The following is a 22,610-nucleotide window of genomic DNA, read 5'->3' as shown; positions in this document are numbered from 1 at the left end:
ACAGCAAAAGACTGCATGAGGTGCATTTGAATATTCACCATGAAGCAACTAGGAAAGTGCTTTCAAACATGAAAGGTCAAAATCTTGCTCCAATGCAGAGACAGATAGACAGAGACAGAGAGAGAGATTAACTCCTAGGTCAGAGGTTTTCAACCTTTTTGAGTCCACAGCTTCCTTGACCAACTACATTCTTTCTGTGGCCCCCCTGTGGGGCTCAAGAGCCCAGTTATGTCACCCCTTGCCTGAGGAGCTGGCAGTCTCTCACCCTTTTTTGAACACCCTCCCTTTGGGGGCCCCAAGAGAGTGGGGCCCTGTGCTATAGCTTGTTTAGCTTATACGTAAATCCGGCACTGAGAGGAGGGTATAGACCCACCCCTGAGAGTCTGTGCCGTAATCTTCAGCCAGTTCCTGATGGACTGAAGCTTGCAAGCTACATGCACCGTGTTCTTAATAAACGAATGAATGATAGTGCCATCACCCAACTGGAGATTCAAGTTCTGCACAAGCCTCCTGGAGGTCCAGGCAGGGAAACTTGTGTACTCCAGGTCAGCCCTGGAGGTCTGGCAACCCTAGCTACGGACCATCCCTCTCCATACTCTAGACCATGGAAAACACCACTATGAGAATCAATAGGTCAAGCAGGATATCAGTGTCACTTCCTTTGGGATGCTGCCTTTCCATAAAGAAAATTACAGTGGTACCTCAGGTTACATACGCTTCAGGTTACAGACTCCCCTAACCCATAAATAGTACCTCGGGTTAAGAACTGTGCTTCAGGATGAGAACAGAAATCGTGCTCCGGCGGCGCGGCGGCAGCAGGCAGCCCCATTAGCTAAAGTGGTGCTTCAGGTTAAGAACAGATTCAGGTTAAGAACGGACCTCCGGAATGAATTAAGTACGTAACCAGAGGTGCCACTGTATGCTCAAAGTGGGCTTACAAGGAAATCAACAACCACAATAATAGTTTCATAATAACATCCATGATCTGGGAAGTACCTCCTGGCTCTCCAATCTGCAGTAGGAATTCACTAGACACACCCCAGTCAAGCACACCAATCTGCAGTAGGAATTCACTAGACACACACCAGTCAAGCACACCATACTTGTCCCTCTTCAAATCCTCTTCCTGCATTGCAGGGAACTGGACTAGATGCCCCTTGAGGTCTCTTCCAACTCAGTTGGCATCTGTCTGTCTCCAGAGACAATGGAGTATGGAGTACAGTGGTACCTCGGGTTACAGACGCTTCAGGTTACAGACTCCACTAACCAAGAAATAGTACCTCGGGTTAAGAAATTTGCTTAACCCTCTCCCATCTTCTATTCCATCGTTCATCCTTCTTCCCCTTCTCCTATAGAGCAGTTCATTCACTTGTGGCACAGAAGATCCTCTAAGAGGATGGGGGTGAGGAGATGTGCATCAGTGACCTCTCCCACTTCATGTGTATGAAAGGAAATGTTGTGATCTCTGAGCTGCAACCTGGCAAGGCAAAACTTTCGGACTAGTGCCGGGGATTCTCTGTTCATGCTGATGCCTCTCCCTCCGGCTTGGAATCCTGGTCACTTTCTGCCTGTGAGAGCATTCACTGAAAAGACTATTATGAAAATGAAATACAAATCAACTGCCTACGGGTACCTGAGCACATTTCTGAATTACTGATTAATAATATTTTCTTTTATCTTTTTTTTTCCTGCTTCAGATCAACTCCAGACTTGGCTTTCTTGAATAATCAGAGATTTCCCTACCTGATGCCTAAAAATAATTGCTCCCCTAAGGCATCAGTCCTCTGACAGTGTCTCTTGAGTTTCTCTGTTAAAGCCAGTGAATTACTTGAGAATAAATGCAATGAGAGCTGAACTTGAAAGTGTTTCTCTCTGCTAGTGCCTCTGGAAAATAGAGAGGATCCCTTTTTCAACATGGATCCTTTAGAACAATATGTTTCAATTGAACTGTGGTTGAGCAGGGGCCTTCCATCCAGTGCCGTAGTGTGGGGGAGGGGGCCACAGGGGTGTTTGCCCTGGGCTCAGAATTGTTAGAGGCACAAAGTTTCAACACCCAGTGCTGCCTTAATGCAGCTGTGCACTTTCATTGCTGAAAGGACTTCTCCATACAAACCAGGAAGTGACCTCTCCAGACAATGGAACGACTCTTCTTTTCTTATCTCTACAGCTGCAATCTCCTGTCTGACATGGATGCCACTAAGGCAGTTGAATGCGCACGCGTACACCGTCCATTTCCCTCCTTTCCATCCCTTCTCCACATGGCCCCGGATGCTGGCAACACACGCTACGCCACTGCCTCCATCTAAAGTAGGGTTGGGGAAACCCGTGTTTCTGCAGACATTGCTGAAAGCTGCTCACATGGGAGTGTGGCCTTTGGGCTAAAAGAATAGGTTCTCCATCTCTGCACTAAACAGAACTGGGGAAGCTGGGAATATTGACACAATACCTGCAACCTCTACTGTTAATATGCTGTTGTCTTCTTTTCCTTGCTTCTATTTAAAGTTGTGCCGAAGTAGTATAAGAGTGCCTCAAAATGTATGGTGTTAACTGCCTTGAGATCTATGGGTATACTATTACTACTTTTACTAATAGTAATAATGGTGCTTTGGATGGGACCACGGTTTTTCTCCAACTTGCCAGTGCAATGGCAGAAGGCTAGCCTCAGATGATCCCTGGTGTCAACATCACCATGTGATCATGAAAATGACATCACATCAAGGGGAATGCAGTGACAGAGGAAAGGGAAGATCTTTGAGAGCAAGCGAGGCATGTGATGAATTGTCTGTACTTGGGAAATTGTCTTAAAATAGCTAATATTTTCCCCCACAAAAACCTCAGTGTGTCATGCAAGCACAGAACCTATTTATCTTCTTCTGCTTCATCTCAGAGGCAGCTGGCACTGGACCATGGATCACTTGCTTTCTAAACACTGATTGGCTGAAAGCCACTGGGAATTCATTTAATTACTATTAGGTTGTTTTTTTTCAAAAAAATCTCCCCCAAGCCCCTCTACACTTTAAGTTAGGGAGTCTATTTCCCTCTTGAAGTCTTAGGGCAGTGGATCAAAAACAAACATCATCAAACAATTAGGAGCATAGGAATTTGCCTTCTGCTGAGTTGCAACATAGTTCTGTCTGCTTTGGAATTGTCTACACTGACTTGCAATGGATCTCAATGATATCAGACAAAAGCATACCCTCCGACATTTCTCTGATGAAAACAGGGACATCCTATTCTATTATTATTATTATTATTATTATTATTATTATTATTATTATTATTCCCCACCCATCTGGCTGGGTTACCCTGGCCACATATAAAAACATAATAAAATATCAAACATTAATAGTAATGATCTGATTCAATATAAAAAGTCACAATGACTTCAAAATAAACAGCTTATACCAAACAAAGCAACATTCAACCATCCTTCAGAATCTAATAGAAAACAGTAAAATTAAACATGAGCAAATAATAATTAAACAGTTGGTGTTTGACTGTTAACCTGGGAAGAGCCATAGCTTATTAGAACAGCTAAAAATGTGACAAAACATTTGTTCATTAAAAACAATCCAAAATGGAAAAAAATGAATTTACACCAAAACAGAGAGCAGGGCAGGTCACAGCCCCAATGACTTCATTGCAGAAGATGGAACAGATGTTGTACCAATCAAGAATGGGTTTTGAATTTGATGCTGAGTCCCAGTTCACTGGGTCCAGCGAATGGTTTGTGAACATGCAGCACTACAGCACTGGTGTTGTGGCTTGCTAGACCAGCATGGGTCTGATCCGTAAATGCTTCTGAGTTTTCAAAAAGAAAAGCCGCATGCAAGTGTGCATTGCCTCTGTGATTGCTTCTTCTCCATAGCTAAGTGAATCCTATGTAAGATCTTATAATGCAATTCTTCTTTGGCTATCACTCGTAGCCAAGTAAGATTGTCTTCCATGAACACGGTCTTAACAGTTTGTCCATAGGTGACTGTGGAGGCCAATTCTGGATCCACACGTCCTTTCACAGTGGGGTCCTAGGTTTCTGGGTGGGAGTTGATCGCAGTGAGGGTTTGCCAAGCGTGCCTTCCTCTTAGCACATTTCTCCATTTCCTGAGTTCGAGCATCTTCAAAGCCCATGATACTTTTGGTAAAGGCTGTTCTCCAACTGGAGCGCTCGCAGGCCAGTGTTTCCCAGTTGTCAGTGTTTACCCTACATTTTTAAAGATTTGCCTTGAGAGAGTCTTTAAACTTCTTTTCTTGACCACCAGCATTACGCTTTCCATAATTAAGTTTGGAATAGAATAGTTGCTTTGGAAGACGATAATCAGGCATCTGAACAACATGACCCAACCAACGAAGTTGCTGTTGAAGAATCATTGCTTCGACACTGGTGATCTTTGCTTCTTCCAGTACACTGGAGTTAGTTTGTCTGTCTTCCCAAGTGATTTGTAAACAGTTTCAGAGACACCGTAAACCCTTCTGAGTTTTCAGAAAGGAAAGCCGCATGCAAGTGTACATTGCCTCTGTGATGTGGATCCTATGATAACATCTTAGAATACAATTCTTCTTTGGTAGCCAAGTAAGATTGTCTTCTATGAACAAGGTCTTAACAGTGTGTCCGTAGGTGACTGTGGAGGCCAATTCTGGACCCACACGTCCTTCCACAGTGGGGAGATAGGTTTCCGGGTGGGAGTTGGTAACAGTGATCCTATGCTAAGTGGATCCTATGATGATGCTGCGATAACATCTAAAAACCATGGGATTTTTAGAATGCAATACACTATACCAGCAAATTCTCACCACCATCATCATTAACTAGCATGGCTTGATGGTGCCCCCAAATACATTCAAAGTGTGAAGGAATCAGATGTGCCTGATCTCTGAACATGGAGCCGTAAGACCAGGCTCCATAGGACAACCTAAGTCTGTTAGTTCTGCTCAGTGCAATGTGTGAGCAGCAGTAGACTTTGGGCTTTAAAAGTTCAGCAGCATCCTATTCAGTGCCAAAATTTGGCACCCCCACCTCTCGCTTTCCGTTGCTCATCACTGTTGCGGTGGCTCCTGGGGTGCCCTCTCGGCTTGGCACCCGGTGTGGGCAAACCAGTCATGCTCCCCGAAATCCGCCTCTGGTGTGAGGCTGTGGCGGAGCCAACCGTACATGTAAATTCTGCCTTTCCATGAGCTCATTCATTGCCCTGAACCATCCGCTGCCACACTGGATACATAATCTTCAATTACTTGAGATGGGAGACTGATAACTGCGCAAACAGGGAAATAAAGGCATCCAGACTCCACACCCTTGCAAGGCAGACATGCTTCCCTGATCTACAGATTTTAACTTGGGGGCCCTAGAGCCTCAAGGCTTTCTCCGCAAGGGAGGTGGGAAGCCAGCAAAATGGTGTCAGGTGACTGTCGTTTATATGAGAGTTAAACTTTACATCTCAACCTCTAAACTTCAAATCTCAAAAATGTACACTTTGGTTTTCTGGCCCCAAGTCTGCCTATTGAAACAGTTGGATGGATCATTGATTCGCAAGTCCAAAAAGGGAACGAGGGGGAAAGAAATCCTTGCTAATAAACATCCTGACAAGTGAAACAAAGCCCTCTTTTCATGGAGGAATCCAGCTGAGACATGCTACTACTTCCTCTTGAAAGGAGTATCAAAGAAAAAATACACGGTAGATTAAAGGCAAGTACCTGCCTGCTTATGACAAACAGAGACTGAATGCTAATAAGCAGTTTCAGGAAAGGCAAAATTGAAGAACGTTTAGGGAGCGCACACACAAACACCTTTTTTCTCCAGGCCTCATGTGCAATTCTGTCTCTCGGCACCCAGATGCTGAGCACCTACTCCTGCCTTTCACAGGCATCCTGAAAAGATCTTTGGAAATCTCGCTGGAGTCCAACCCTCACTTGGCATGCTTGGTGGGGGGGTGGGGGAGAAACCTCTCTAGTGACATGATAATGCTTCAGCTCTATTGCATTTGGACGGCTGTTGAGGTCAATGCAAGCTATGAACCAGAGAAAGCATTGATAGCTTTGGATTTCATCTGGCAACCTTGTTATGTCTGCTTGCTTTGGTTGTGATATCTGGTGGGTTAGGGAAAGCTGTGCAAAGGTGACATGTCGTTTAATTGAATTTTACATGTGTTGGCTTTCTTTCCAAAGTAGTTATTGGAAATCTGGCTTTTCTCCCCATCTCTGAGGTATGACATTTCTCCCCACACACTCCATTCTTCGTAGGGTTGCCATATGTCCTCTTTTTCATGATGGGAGTCGTCACAGAGATCCATAGTTAAAAGTAGAAGTCGGCAAATGTGTTCTCGTTTTACCTCTTCAAAATATGGCAACCCTACCAGGGGGACAAACAACAAAAAAGAAAAAGCAGGAGATTTTTTTGGTTAATGTTTTGTTTTCCTCACATAAGAACAAAACTCAACAAATGAAAATCTTATCAACAGGGTGCTTTGATGTCTTCCCGAAATTAAAGATTCCCAAAAATCGTTTGCTAAGAATAGATTTGTTGCACATGCTGTCCATATAGGTCTGAGATGAAATTTTTAAAAATTACAATAATATAAAACTATTTAATTTCAAAACATACATCATAGACTCTGGGGAGATTATAACATGTTTGCAGTTCTTCTCCTTATTCCAATCTCCAGATGACCTTGGGCTAGTGCTGGGTTTCCCAGACTTGGGTCTCCAGCTGTTTTGGGACTACAACTCCCATCATCCTTAGCTAGCAGGACTAGTGGGCAGGGACCCAAGTCAGCTGGTGGGCCCAAATCTGGGAAACACTGGTTCTCTCTCAGCTTTGTAACTAACCTCACTTGGCTGTTGTGAAGATAAAAGGGGAGGAGATACAAGCATGCTGATTACAGTAATTTGGAAAAAGTACTGGCTGAAAAAGTGCTATCAAACTCCCTTTCATAGAAGGCTTTTCGTGGATCATCTTCTAACCTGAAGCAAAGGAGTTTCAGATTTCCTGATGGCTCTGGTCTTTCTCCAAAAGCATGATTCTAGCACAAGTTCAACTTTCTCCTCATGTGGGTTGAAGTTCCTGTTGCTTAAAATATGATTTGTCTAATCCCCAATCCATCACAATGATCGTCAGTGATAAACGATAAACATGCGTGTGAGCCTTACCTTGTTGACCTTCGTAAATCTCCTCTGAGAAAAGCCCTTCCTTTGTTAAGAAGTCAACAGATGCTAAGCCCTTTCAGCTGGATGTTGCCCAACCTCCCTTACAACTTTCGCTAGTGCCTTGGTGCAAAAGATTGCTCCTTTCACTACCTGAACTTAGACATTTCTCTTCCGGTTGGTGGAGGGATAAGACCACTGGTCACACCTGCAAACAGCAGACCGTCTGCTTACTAACACTTTGAAGGAAGGAACCATGGCAGCTGTAGAAAGCTTTCACTGCCTTTTCGCTTATCCTGTAAATCAGTGGGTTGTATTCTTCACTCCTTATGGGTATGTTTAGCCTGGAAAAGAGGAGACTGAGAGGCGATGAGATAACCATCTTCAAATATCTCAAGGGCTGTCACATGAAAGAGGGAACAAGCTTGTTTTCTCCTGCTCTAGAGGGCAGGACATGAACCAATGGCTTCAAGTTACAAGAAAGAAAATGACGACTAAACATCAGGAAGAACTTTCTGACAGTAAGAGCTGTTTGGCAGTAGAACAGTCTCCCTTGGGAGGTTCTCCTTCCTTGGATGTTTTAAGCAGATGTTGGATGACCATCTGTCATGGATGCATTAGCTGAGATTCTTGGATTGCAGGGGGTTGGACTAGACTTGTACTACATAGCGGAGGCAGAAAGTGGCGTGCCCTCCCTAAGTTGCTGGACTACACTCCCCTTACCTTGGTGGTCAACATCTGAATGGCACCACACTGGCTACCCTCCCAGGTGAGAAACACAGCCCTTCTTAAAGCAGTAGATTCCTCCCAAGCACCATCCAATTCCCAGCTGTTTACTTCTGCATGCCACCAAATATGTCCTCTTAAAAATATATAAGGTTGTCTCTAATTGGGTAGGGTGGCCTCATAAAGTCTGCTGGGTTTGTGAAGAAGAAGACGAAGATGAAGACGAAGACGAAGAAGAAGAAGAAGAAGAAGAAGAAGAAGAAGAAGAAGAAGAAGAGGAGGAGGAGGAGGAGGAGTAGTAGTAGTAGTAGTAGTAGTTTGGATTTGATATCCCGCTTTATCACTACCCGAAGAAGTCTCAAAGCAGCTAACAATCTCCTTTCCCTTCCTCCCCCACAACAAACACTCTGTGGGGTGAGTGGGGCTGAGAGACTTCAGAGAAGTGTGACTAGCCCAAGGTCACCCAGCAGCTGCATGTGGAGGAGCGGGGAAGCGAACCCGGTTCACCAGATTACGAGTCCACCGTTCTCAACCACTACACCACACTGGAATTTGCTTACATGAAGTTGTGAAGTCTTTAAGATGCCACAAGACTCTTTGTTGCACAAATTTGCTAAGTTTGTCTGCTACATCCCTGATATTTGTCAGTTTATTTTTTTAAGCACAAGACTCTTAATTTCGGGTTTGTGAGTTCAAGCCCCACGTTGGACAAAAGATTCCTGCATTGCAGGGAATTAGACCAGATGCCCTCGTGGTCCCTTATAACTCTTCTACTTTATTTATTAAATTTGTATATGGCTCTTCATCCGAAGATCACAATGTGATCAGAGTTCCAATGTCATTAAAAGGCAAGGGAGTCCTGATGATCTATTCCAAAATGAATAAAATAAATCGCCATTTGATTTGAAAGGGCCAGCAGTCCTCTCCGCACAGGTCATGCAGAGCTGGGATGACTTGGGGTTCTTGTGTGACTCATCTCTATGAAAGTACAGTCATAGTCAAGACCTCACTGAGGATCAGACACAATTCTGGCTGGGAACAGAGTCTGGGCTGGTGATCACTTCCCACAGCAAAACAGGCCACGGCAGAAAAAAGTTGCACAATTTTTCAAGAGACTAATCCAGAAAGCTGCATCTTAGGGTAATGAGCTTCAGCATTACAGCTTGGGTGCAATTTTCCCATAGACGTGTTTTTACAGCTGTGGTTAATGTGTGACTAATCCTTACTGTGGAGTAAACCACATTACCACTCCTTAAAAAACTGGGAAACTTCGTTAGTATGTTGCGGGGGCGGGGGCAGGGGGGGATGGGAATAGACCAAAAGGGCAACTGCTGAAAATGTAAGATGATTCTCAATTATTTTTTACTGGTTTGAGCTGTGCATGTTTTATGATGAACTATTATGTCTTGCTACAGTTACTTTATGACTATATATATATATATAATGGAAGTAAAAGCAAGGAGAAGCCTTTGACTTACATATAAGCAAATGCCGACAAATATTAATGGCAGTAATAAAGTCAGCTTGCTTCTTGAGCTGACATTCCTTCAAATAATTACTAAATATTCAAGCTCTCTGGCCCTGCAAGCAGACCACCCAAAATTACTTTCCAAAATTATATTCCAAAATTACTACAGTGGAACCTCGGGTTAAGAACTTAATTTTTTTTCTGGAGGTCCGTTCTAAACCTGAAGTACCACTTTAGCTAATGGGGCCTCCCACTGCTGCCACGCCACCGCTGTGCAATTTCTGTTCTCATTCTGAAGCAAAGTTCTTAACCTGAGGTACTATTTCTGGGTTAGCGGAGTCTGTAACCTGAAGGTACCACTGTACATTCTTTAGTGAAGTAAGAGGGCAGGGAGAAGGTTGGGGAACCCAACCTAGAACACATTCAATGTTATATCATCACTTTAGCATATAGGTATATAAAGAAAAAAATCATTGAATTTGGATGGGACCACAAAGGTCATCTGGTCCAACCCCCTGCAATGCAGGGATCTTTTTACCCTATGTGGACTTCAAAACCATGACCCTGAGATTAAGAGTCCTGTGCTCTACCCTCTAAAGAAAAGTTTCAGTTCGCATAAAAATCCAGCACCAGAAGGACTACCAAAATTAAAAAGAAAAGGCAGCACATACCACAGGACATTTCATCAATCTGGTGTCCTCCATAAATTTTTGACTATGACTCTCATCAACCCCAACCAGTATGCTGAAAGGGACTGATGGGAATTGTCGTCCCAAACTTCCGAAGGGCACCAGGTTGGGTAAGGCTGTAACCAAAATGTTAAAAGGGAACAAACAAAGAAGCACCGAAACATCAACTACCAACAATTCCATATAATTATATATAAGGCCTGGATATACATTTGCATATACATTTGGATATACATTTGCAAACTGCAGGAGGCAGTGGAAGACAGGAGTGACCATGGGGTCATGAAGAGTCGGACACGACTAAACGACTAAACAACAACAACAAATGCAAATGTATATTTGAGCTCCCATTGCTCGGTCCCTGCTCCTGCCAACCTAGCAGTTCGAAAGCACGTCAAAGTGCAAGTAGATAAATAGGTACCGCTCCAGCGGGAAGGTAAACGGGATTTCCATGTGCTGCTCTGGTTCGCCAGAAGCGTCTCAGTCATGCTGGCCACATGACCCGGAAGCTGTGTGCCAGCTCCCTCGGCCAATAAACGAGATGAGCACCGCAACCACAGAGTCAGCCACGACTGGACCTAATGGTCAGGGGTCCCTTTACCTTTACCTTTATGATCACAGAAGGAAAGGTCATCCTTAGCAAAGACTTGTTTTTTGATGTCTGATGTAGAGAAGTATACATCCTTCAGAATATCTAAATTTCTTGCTAAGGCTCTACAAATCTGGATGTATAGGAAATGATTTATCCTTTAAGGGTTAAGGAGCAGAAATGTACAGTGGTACCTTGGGTTACAGACGCTTCAGGTTACAGACTCCGCTAACCCAGATATAGTTCCTTGGGTTAAGAACTTTGCTTCAGGATGAGAACAGAAATCATGCTCCAGTGGCACAGCGGCAGTGGGAAGCCCCATTAGCTAAAGTGGTACCTCAGGTTAAGAACGTTTCAGGTTAAGAACGGACCTCCAGAACAAATTAAGTTCTTAACCTGAGTTACCACTGTAAATCTCTATTATTACTTAGCATTTTCATGCGTATAACAGCTATCTGCTAAAGCACAAAAAACTGACTTGGGCTGATGGGTGCTGGAAGTCCAACAATGTCCGGAGGTCCCCAAGTCACCCACACCTGCAATGGGACAAGTGCAGTTTGGGCAGGAGTTCTTCAAGAGAGCAGTTATGTTGATAAAGTAATTGCAGGACTCCTTTCCTAGCTAGTGGCTCAATAAAGCCTTCTACAGCACACACAACTAACACCATCACACAGAAATATATTTTAAGAGCTCACGCTGCCGGTCTTCGTTACCAAGAAACTTTGCCATAAATTGAAAGTCCCAATTGACCAATACTATGGACTCATGGTTTATTATCAATAGAAACGGACAATGAGTGGTATAAATGCAGTTACTCTTCAACTACTAGGGATCACTCTGGACCAGAAGGGAACCACCAGACAATCTTAATTAAGGAATGTAACCCGGCTAGCCTTGTTGCAGCAAAGAATTTTGTTTACTACCCAAGAACACAAGTACCAATGAAGAAGTGGTGCTTAGCAAATAGTGCAAAGTTTTCCATGTGCAGAGGGAAAGTTGTTGTTCTGCAAATAAAATGCTTCCAAGTTCAACCCCATGTCTTGCAAGCTCACTTAAAGCTTTAAGTTAGCAACTATCTACCACACAATAGAAGGAAAAAATGTTTCATTGCAACTGTGTGGTGTCAGGCTTGAAACACTGGAGGAGAATGGTTTTTTCTTGTTACCTGCCCTGAATATATTAGTACTTCCAGGTGGTAAATATATGCTCTTTTTGGTTGTTGTGTACTATTTTACTGTTGTTATTTCATTTTTAACTAATTATTTCTTTTAATGCTTTTATTTTTATTTTACTGTTGTAAGCCCACCCAAGGTCTGGGAGGACTAAGGACAGCAAAGTGAGTAATTTAAAATCTTACTCATCTAAGATGCAACATGAAGCAATTTTACCCTCATTCCACACCCACACATTTCTACTCCCCAAATCAAATATGCAGTAAGCAGCCAAAATGGCCAATACAGCAAGTGGTACATTTTGTGTTTCCCCAACAGCACCACCGCACTCTCTGCTTTTGTAAATCCCTTTCGTTTTTATTAGAAAGAAAATGTAGCGGAATACTTTGTAATTCAAGGCAGCAATTATCACAAAATTGTAAAGTTGGAAGGGATCCCGAGGATCAACTAGTCCAACCCCCCTGCGATGCCGCTGTCCAATATGGGGATTGAACCTGCAACCTTGGCATTATCAGAAGAGGAGGAGTTTGGATTTGATCACTACCCTAAGGAATCTCAAAGTGGTTAACAATCTCCTTTCCCTTCCTCCCCCACAACAAACACTCTGTGAGGTGAGTGAGGCTGAGAAACTTTGAAGGCTTTGAAGTCGCTGAACAGAGAAGTGTGACTAGCCCAAGATCACCCAGCAGCTGCATGTAGAGGAGCAGGAAAGCAAACCCAGTTCACCAGATTACGAGTCTACCACTACACATAGGCGCCGACTCCATGGGGCCTGAGGGGGCCCGAGCCCCCTCAAAAATTCGTTTGGGGGGGCTCTGCCCCCCCAATAATTTAAGAAAATTATTAGTTATATTATGCTTTGTAAAATCACAAAATTATGTTGGTATTTTTTATTTTCCTTGTTTGACGATAGTTACCTTTTAAAATACATTCAGTAATGAGTTAAAACAAAGCCACTCCCGATCTAGAGAGGGGGTGGGGTTGCGGGCTCTCGACCCATCAACAATCTCGCGGGGCTGGCGTCAGCCCCGCGAGAAGCGGGGATTCCCCCTAGCTCATTAATATTCACCGCCCACGGCGGCAGCCAATCGGCTGCCGCAAAGGGCGGGCCCTCACAGGTTCACTTAAGGTCGGGGCAGCCCGGGGCTCGCCCCTTTCGTTCCCCCAGCAGCAGCGGTTTGGAGGTCTTGGGCCCCCCCAATATGTTTTATAAGTCGGTATGGGCCCCCGCCCCCCCCCCAATATTTTTTATAAGTCAGAGCCCCTGCCACTACACCACACTGGCTTACCAGCATCACATTCTAACCAAGTGAGCTACCCAGCAGATTCTAAGCATACTTACTGGTCTTATTGAACAGGTCAGCAGGTCTGTCTGTGCAGCAAATATAGATAGGTCCAGGCTCCATGTGTTTCAGACCAGTTCTTCCATCTTCGTAGCAGAGCAGTTGTCTGGATATAGACTGGATGGGCAGTGTTTTGTGTCTTTCTGCTCCATTTTCCTGCCTTTATTGCCACTGACATTCTGCATGTTCAGTAGCAGACAAAGCATAGTATGGGCCTCCAGAAATTGCTGGACTACATGCACCAACCCTGACTATTGGCTGTGCTGGCTGGGCTTGAGGGGAGTTGGAGTCCAAACACAACATCTGTAGGGCCAGACATTCCCAGCTCCAAATACTTTGCTAACACACTCAGTTTCAGGTGCCCAGGAGAATTAATAAGCCTTTGGTTAAGGGCAATAGAGACATCTTAAAGATAAAAGTAAATCAAGTGGGCAAAACAAGACTGCATTCAGTACACAGAGCTGCAACTCTGTGTTTCTAGTGCATTTTTCTGAGGAAACAGCCTTGCAACTCAAAAGAAGAAGCTGAAAATAAAAATTTGGGGGATGGACAGGTGGTTCAGGTAATGACACGAAACAGATTATTTTGGCAGACTGCCTTTTTATTGCATGTGTTCTGTTTGAGAAGTACAAAAAGAACCAACTGAAGGACTTGCGTTTCAAAATTAGCAGTTTGCAAGTTACAGAATTCCAGTTTTTGCTCGACCGTTAAAAAAGCACACGCCAATTTTATCACTCAAGTCTTGCCCAAAAGAAGTGTGTTTCCTAGATCCGAGAAAGGCAGTGATATCTTTTTTGTACATAAAAAAGGGACACACAATCACTTAAAACCTCATTGTAAAAAGGTAGTTATGGGTAGCTGAGTTGTATTGAATGCAAGTCAGGAGTTGACAGCCTGGTTTCACATGCTGAAAAAAAAAAAGTATTCAGCCTATCAAATATAAAGAGCTTTGCGGCAGTGATATACGGAAGGCACCAATTGTTTGGTTGAAAACTCACAATTATGCTTTATTTGAAAGGTTCTTACTTTACTGTATGTATTTACAGTGCCCTAGTGTCAACTCATTCTTCTGCCTACACTTTTTGCTAGAAACAGAAGCGGCTTGCAAGCTAACAAGTGTAAATGGTGAAATAAAGAAGAGCCTAAAACAGTGATGTATGTGGTTTTCCCCCCACCGCTAAAAAAAACAACCCCAAAGCCTTTACCAAAAAACACACACAAAAAAACTGTTCAGCAGAGAGATAATTCACATCCATGTCATCCTGTACATTACAGAAATCATATACCTATACTTATTCTACACCAGCTAGCTGTTTTTCAAGAGAGCTCCGCCTCCCTCCACACACAGTGTAACTTAACACACATTTAAATACTGCTTTGGAAGTGCTGACATTCACCAGTTTTGGTCCTATCGATACACATTCCCAACAAGACCCCCAACTTCACTCTTTGGGCATGCAAGGGAGTTGAAGGCACCCTATCCATCTTTGACCTCCTCTTCTACACAGAACAGCTTCTGAAGACATTTGCTCTCCAAACTCTCTTAATGCTCTGACACAAGTTGGACCGAGATAAAAGCCAGCCGCGTACATTAATAGATGCTAACTCCCTTAGGCTCTGCATGTTGAGCCTGCGCTCCCAGAACCTCGACTACAAACGCCAGTCTAATATGATTCTAGTCCCTGGGACTTGGCAGCAACAGAAGCTCTCATCACCCCTTAACAGGCTCCGTCCTGTACGCTGAATTCCACACCCTGCATTTTAGGTGCCGGGTGGCAGAGGGAGTTTGGAAATCCAGTGGAGAAGTAGCCACTATCCCAAAAATGCAATGCAGAAGAGGTAGATAACAAACGGTGGCTCCGGGACTACTATGTGGACCTGGTACACAGGGAACAAGGACAACACTACAGCCATTAGGACCAGAAGTAACTGGAAAAGTGTGCACACCTCAATGCTTCCACCTCTATGTTCCCTCATATTACAAAGCACAGTGTATAAAATTTCTCCCGCTAGAATTCCAGAGGAGTCATACGCCTAACTTTTAAGAACTCCATCTCTTTGGACGAACCTTTTAATTTGAGGGGGGTCTTCGTTCACACACCATTCAGCTGCAATAGAGTGACCGAGTGTTACCGTTGAAAAGGGGGTGGGAACATTGAAAGCCACATAATAACCAGTTTTATTATTATTATTTTAAAAAAGAAAAGAACATTCTCTAATGCACACAGGGATGGCTACTAAGTGTTGGGGCGCCGAAATGTCTTAAGCATACAGACACGCACATATTATACCTTACTAATTTCTTGGTGCATGTTCCTAGGACGTCAAGACTATATACAATCGGTTCCTTTTCTTTTCCCCAGGAGTCCTTAGACTAAGGCTAAGGTTCCACTTTAAAGGTAATCTTTGTGCAAGAAAGCAGGTATGGTTTTAATTAATCCAGATTGACTTTGGAAAAATAGAGGCGTTCCCAATGGCAAGGAGGCAGAGGCTTAAGCTCAGTCCTATGGCTTTTAGTTCCCCCCACCCCTTTTTAAAACGCAGTGAGAACTCATGATGTCCAGGAGACATCCAAATGTCTTTTAAGCTTTCTTTGTTCATGCGTAGAATTCTTCTTGTTTCTGTGGTTTCTGATAGCCTCCATTTGACTGTTTTGGCTCATCCAGTGAGTAGCTTCCTTCATCTTTTTTCTTCATTCTGTACAGCATGAACCCAACTAGGAATCCAGCAAACAGCAGACCTACTAGTCCGCCAGCGATGACCCCTGTGGAAAAAGCAAGTGCCGAGTTAGATGTATTCAGATTAGGAATAAATGAAGTGATAAAGTATACTTTTCACACGAAAAACCCAGTAGCATTCCTGCTCGGTATCATGCCCTCGGAAATCAAGACAACATGTAGACCACTCTTTATGTATGCCACCACAGAGGCAAGAATTCTCATAGTGAAAAATTGGAAAAGCAACATAATCCCCATCAAATCTGACTGGTTAGCTAAAACGATTGAATATTTACATCTTGCAAAACTAACGGGGAGAGTAAAAGGAAACACTGTTCAAAAAGTTAACAAAGAATGGTTAATTCTTAAAGAATATCTTAAGAACTATATGGACAATGCAAATCTCCTAGCAGATTCAGACTAAATCTTGTAAATAGAGGGAAGATATGGTAAAGTATATAGAGAGAAACAAAAGGAAACTGTGACATGCGTATTGAGTTAAGACTGATAACAAAGCATTAAGGGGAAAGTTGAAAGTCAAATGTGTGTGGTGTGGTGTCCAGTGTAAAGGTACGAGGGTAGGTATTGTATGAAATGTATGTACTGTGTATTGTGTAATATCTGTTGAGTTTTATGCCATTAATGTGTGATAACAATAAAGATTATCTTGAAGCACAGGCCCCAATAGCAATCCTTGAGGGACTCTACTTTCTACATCTCTCCATTTGGAGAACTATCCATGGCTACAAGCCATGATGGCTATGGTCTGCAATTGGAGGCGCTAACACAACTGGAGCTGCTAACACTTCCAAATACTAGTTGCTGGAGACCACAGGAGGGGAGCATGTCCATGTATTCAGACCCTACTTGAGAGTTTCCCACAGGCATCTGGTTTCCCCCCACTGATGCTTCTTATGTTTCTCCAAGAGCGACCAACGCTTCGTAAAAAGAACAGCCAACCAGAGGCATGCTACAAAGAGTTTTGTTTCTGTGGAATCTACAGTCTGGATCAGGGCTAGACAACATGATGCCCTCCAGATATTGTTTTGTCTATAAATTCCCACCACCTGCCATGCTGGTTGGAAATTGAGAAGCCAACAAGGCCTGAGAGCCTACAGATTCCCCATTTCTGGTCCAGGTGAAACAATCCAAGTGTCCAGCTTTGGGGGTTCATCTTTTTCCTCCAAGCTGCTAAGAATGGGGCATGCGACAGTATTCTCCATTGAGCACAGCCTTCTGAACAGATATTTAAGGTCCTGATCATGTGCCCTCTACACAAAGGCCCTGCTCATCCTCCACATGCTGAGGAAGCAAGAGTGGGGATGCACTAGTTGTGCTTAGGCTTTGTCATCTGTTGTCACAAAGCCATATAGTAACTTCAGCCCATAAGATGCTTGCCATAGTACTGGGTTGCCCTGGGAATAATTAACCATACAGTGATGCCAATGTGAGCAGCTAATCTGCAGCTGCTGTTGAGGTTGTGACAAGTGTAGAGCTCCTCAAGTTCATACTGCGGCTTTGCTGTGCAGAAAACAGTATGGCAGCTCAGCAACAGTTGTCAACTGAGATAGTGCTAGAGGTTGCACAATAAGTAGTTTTAAACTAAGCAGGAAAGAGGGAGAGGGAGGGGGAGGGGGAGGGGGGAGAGGGAGGAGAGAGAGAGAGAGAGAGAGAGAGAGAGAGAGAGAGAGAGAGAGAGAGAGAGAGAGAGAGGAGATCTTCTAGTTTCACATACCTCCTAGAACTTCTTTCCTGTCCATTATTCCTTGGGCGGTTCCTGCAGATTTTGCATTCTTTGTTTCTGTATCTACTGATTTATCACCGGGCTGAGATCCCACTCCTAGTACTGAATTTTCTCCACGTAGATCAATTGAAAAGTCATCCTGCATAGAAGAACAATCACACCATTTTAAATTTCCCTTCCACAGATTCAGTGCATGTATGTTGTTCACACAGCTACAAGAGTTTATGAGGCAGCGTTGCTACTCAAAGTTCTATCATGACATGTGCTCAAAGTCTGCATTTAAACAGTCTGCAAGCTATAGCACAGGTCAATGGCAAAGCTGAAGGTCAATTAATTGCATTTCGGCGTAAGAATTTAATTTATGTAGCAGCATGGTGAGCAGCGTCTCGTTCTTACCTTACTTCCAGAACCATCCTCAATTAGAATGCCTCCGTCATCAGGCAAAGAAGGGATTTCATTCTGGTCACCAGAGGATATTGTAGTGGGACTTGCAGTATCCAGACTTCTCTCACTAGTCGGCACAAAGTCCAAAGCAGGTGTTGCATCATCAGTGCTTGATGCTTGATGGACATCTTGGTAGACCTCTGCCTCAATGAAGTGTGTGCTAGAAATTTGCGACGTTGTGGTTCTGACTGTGGAAATGTGGTGAGTTGCTGGGATTCTAGTCGTTATGACTGGAGACCTTGTTGTTCCTTGTTCAGTAAATGAGTCCAGCTCATATTCTGTAGCTACTTCTGTCTTGTCGGTCACCAGATCCATCAATGGGACTAAAGGTATGCTCGTTTGGGATACAGGTCCTCCTGGATAGTCTTCTGTAGGGCTGTCTGTTTGCTGTACCTCAGGCTGCTTATATTCCGAGTCAGTTGAGGATTCGGGCAACGAAGACATATTTGTTCTTCCTTGTACTGAAACTTTTACGAAGGTTGCAGGATGGCCTGTCAAAGAACCCAAAGCATCAGTATTTGTTTTAGTCAGTACACAGGAGGCCTCTAAAAACACACTACATTGCGTAAGAAAAAGCTCACCCAAGTGGTTCAAGAAGTCTGAGGAATCCCTATCTCTTCAATAGCCAATTCCCACCCTGTGGCCAATTAATTATGATACAGTGGTACCTCGGGTTAAGTACTTAATTCGTTTCAGAGTTCCATTCTTACCCTGAAACTGTTCTTAACCTGAAGCACCACTTTAGCTAATGGGGCCTCCTGCTCCTGCCGTGCCGCCAGAGTACGATTTCTGTTCTCATCCTGAAGCAAAGTTCTTAACCCGAGGTACTATTTCTGGGTTAGCGGAGTCTGTAACCTGAAGCGTATGTAACCTGAAGCGTATGTAATCCGAGGTACCACTGTACTCCTCTCCAGTTGTAGCACACACACACACACACACACGTTGACTATATTGGTCTCTGTCAGGGTACTTACTTTCATTATTAATTTTAATGTTCTTTCTAGAACAATGAAATCCCTACTTACAGGGTCTTAATATTTTAACATGCAGTCAATTTTAAATGAAATCTGAACTAGCCACCATTTAACTACCATAGCCTTTATTATATTCTGGTTATGGCAGGCACTACAATATTCTGGATGGCCCCATTTGATAGGTGTGGGGAGGCTTTGGCCATCCCAATGTTGCTGAACTACAGCTCCCATCAACCTCAGCAAGCATGGCTAATGGGCCAGGGATGATGGTTGCTGTAGTTCGGCAACATTTGGAAGGCCAGAAGTTCCCCAGACCTGCCATATGGCCTCTGTCAAACTCACTAGGCGGCCCTGACTCCCAGCCTAACTTGATAGGCAATAAAGGCACAGCAGAGTTACTCTAAGGAGGACTGAGAGGCAGGATGGATTGTGAAGCAGGAAAGACCCAGATTCAAATCTCCACTCAGCCTGAAGCTCACCAGAGTGTCTCTCTCTCTCTCTCTCTCTCTCTCTCTCTCTCTCTCTCTCTCTCTCTCTCAGCCTAACCTACCTCACAGAGTTGTTGTGAAAATAATAAGTGTGTGCAGATCCATATACACTAAGCAATGTGGCACTAGGCCTTTAGTTAACTATAAGCTTACGGAGTTAGAGCTGTTCAGAACCCAAGAGTTCAAGAAGTGCTTTGTTCACAGCTAAGCAAACACTGAAACAAGCTTACCTGCTCCAGAACCAGAAAAAGAGTCGTAATCATCACCAGATGAGTCCATGTCTTCAGGTGGGAAACTGATGTCTGCTGGTTGCTACAGAACAGAAAACAAAGTACATTTAGAATATTCTCCGTTGATTGTTTCCTGCACACATGGAAGCACACATTACAAATCCTAGCAAAATGCCCATCGCTATGCTAGGTGGGATGCCATATAGAGGAATACTTTTTATTCTGCAAGGACTACAGGTAGGGCAAGAGGACACAGTATGTGTCCGCAATACCCTTACAAACAAAGACAAACACGTACTCTACACATATAAACCCTGATAGACCCTTCTTGGCAAAGCTGGACCATTCAGCATTGAGAACAAAGGGCAGTTAGTTGCACTGTAAAGAACACTGCTTTATTCCACCTCCCTACTCCTTTCTGAATATACCCATACTGTAAGCTACAAAAATGAAGCTTACTGCACAGCCATAGTGAATAATAATTACATGAAGAACAAAGATTGGAAGAACCACAGAGGAACTTATTATTATGATGATTCATTTTTGCATAGCAATAAGACACAAAGATTCAGAATTATGCAAGGCACACATGGAAGTTTTGTATAAGGGTTCCAATTTACACTCTTTTCTGCAATGTGTCTTTTAGACACTTACACAAGCGATACTGGAATCATTTCACTCCACTATTTGTTTAGAAAAGTATTGGCATGAGAGAAGAGATGCAATTAGTATAATTAAACAGATACACATGGTCAAATAAGAAAGTAAGTAAGAGCAGGGGAAAAGTAAGAATTGGAAAATTTTAGAGCAACTTTCATTAGGAAAAAAAAATGGTTTACTATGTAAAATGTTCTGATGCCCTAGAGAGTGATCTAATTTAGCAGGTTTACTTTCTTTGAAACAGAGAAGCTTGGCCAATATCATACTTGCAACTGACATCTTTTTATGTTTATGAAATGCGGGGGGTGGGGGGGAGATGTGGAAAAATAAAAGAACTGGAAACTTTTCTGCTCCGCATCACTGCCTGTGGGCCATGAAAAAGGCACACAGAAACTCTACTCTGATACTAGAGCTTGTGGTGAACGTGTTCAGAATACCCCTGAAGCCATTAAATTCTTTGGCTGCATTATATCAAATGTAGAAATTTGATTCTACATTCTTTTCAAGCCATTTGGCCAGCTGAGAGCCCTCAACACAAACTTCCTTATCCAAAAACAAGCCTACAATCCTTGCTAAGTGATGGTCTTTTTATTGGTGATGAGATCAAACAAGGGTTGTACTTGGGAGCATCCGTTGAACTCCTTCCCCAAGTCCCTTTTCACAAAACACTGGACACTACAGAAACACAACATGCCCTTGTTTGGGCAGACAGGTAAAGTAGGTAATGACAGCTTTTCACATGTATTTTGGGCTCATCCTCTATCTAGAGTGCTGCAAGGCTGTTTTCTGCAAACCTTTAAGTTATATTTCCCTTTGTATGTGTGCCTATCTGCACTCTTTGCTACATCAAGATAAACACACACAGAGAGAGAGACCTTCCCTGCAGCGCTATCTTATCTATACGGTTTGATTCCATTTCTCCATTGTGTTCCAGCTATGTCAGCATGCCTCTTAAGCATCCGTTCTACTGCTAAAGAACAGCAGTTTTCCTGCCTTCAAGAGGATATCAAACTAGACAGAGCAGAGCTGGGGAACCTTTTCACTCTTGAGGGATGCATATCCTCCAGTCTATCCTGCCAGGGGCTGCCGGAGCAAAAAGTGGGCAGAATTTGCAGCCCTGTGCTACTCTGTGCCATCGCCATATCCCTCCTTCCCTCCGGCGCACAGTGAGAAAGAGGTTTCCCAGAGGGGTGGTCTGGGAAGTCAAAGTGGGCCTGCAGCATCTGGAGGGCCACATGAAATTGAGCTGGGTGGCGGTAGTGGGAAAAGGTTGCCCACTGGAGGGAAGGATCAGTTGGGATAAATGGTCACCAGCACCAAGACAGATGATCCTATCTGCATGAAGTTGCTTCCATACAAACACAGTTAACAGCCTTGGTGGTTCTGGTGTGTCAATGCACAGCCTCTGAAATAGCACTTTGTCTCTTTCACATACCTCCACAGCCGCATCACATTGCTGACATCTGAGGCAAGGATTAGGAGGCAACCGATTTTGTGCATTTTTATGTCCTTAACCCTACAGGGTTTACAAGGCAACCTTTCACATTTGGGCTAGCAGCACCAAATGCTTAAGGCATACACAACCCATTCTGCTGGCATCGAAGAAAGCTAGTTACAGATCATTGCTTTGGAGGTCTAAATCTGCCTAGAAGATCAAGAGAAAGTTCCTCCAAGGATGAGAAACCAAACACAGCCCTGGGATGTTTGGCAGCTTTCATTCCCAACGAAAGGTATTGGAAGCTGTCTTAGAACTTATCTCATGGATAAGTTCCCTCATCTCATAGATATCAAGTGAAAGGTTTCAAATACCAGACACTTTTCAGTGATACTAAAGCATGCAATGTGGATTCTGTTCTGAACACTTTCTTGTAGAAGCTTGTTTTATGCAGGTGTTCAGTTTGTTAAAATAAAAAAGCATCTCTATACTGGAGCTACAGGGGAGGCTTCTGGTAGCCCTACACTCTTCTCATGAACTTGTGAGAAGCGCTTGTTACTTTTCACCTCCAGGCAATTTGACTGCACATGCATACCTTTAAAAGTAAAAAATATATAGTGTTACAGGTTCTACGATTTTGGCTCTCAAGATATTGAACAGTGTTAGAAACTGGTATAGAAAACTAGGAGTCCAATGGCTAGGTTGTGGGCACTAAAACAGAATATCTAATCACCTATTTTTTTGGCTTTTTATTATTTTGATAAGCATGAACTAATATGCAATTCACATAAAAGACA

At 43.5% G+C, this 22,610-nt stretch overlaps 1 protein-coding gene across 1 annotated transcript in view; it reads right to left on the bottom strand.

Moving 5' to 3' along the window:
- Window positions 1–13,701: 13,701 nt before the first annotated feature.
- SDC1 (syndecan 1) overlaps window positions 13,702–22,610 on the bottom strand; it is a 34,883-nt gene continuing 25,974 nt past the window's right edge. Inside the window, exons 2-5 of the mRNA XM_081906505.1 lie at window positions 19,719–19,800; window positions 17,979–18,517; window positions 17,574–17,721; window positions 13,702–15,885 (exon numbers count right to left, since the gene is read on the bottom strand). Of these exons, the coding sequence (XP_081762631.1) occupies window positions 15,719–15,885; window positions 17,574–17,721; window positions 17,979–18,517; window positions 19,719–19,800 (936 nt within the window). The 3' untranslated portion in view covers window positions 13,702–15,718. The remainder of the gene's footprint in view (window positions 15,886–17,573; window positions 17,722–17,978; window positions 18,518–19,718; window positions 19,801–22,610) is intronic.

This window comes from Podarcis melisellensis (assembly GCF_964234715.1).
Source record: "Podarcis melisellensis genome assembly, chromosome: 3".
In the NCBI taxonomy this organism is placed as follows: Eukaryota; Metazoa; Chordata; class Lepidosauria; order Squamata; family Lacertidae; genus Podarcis; species Podarcis melisellensis.
This window is presented reverse-complemented; position numbering and strand designations above follow the sequence as displayed.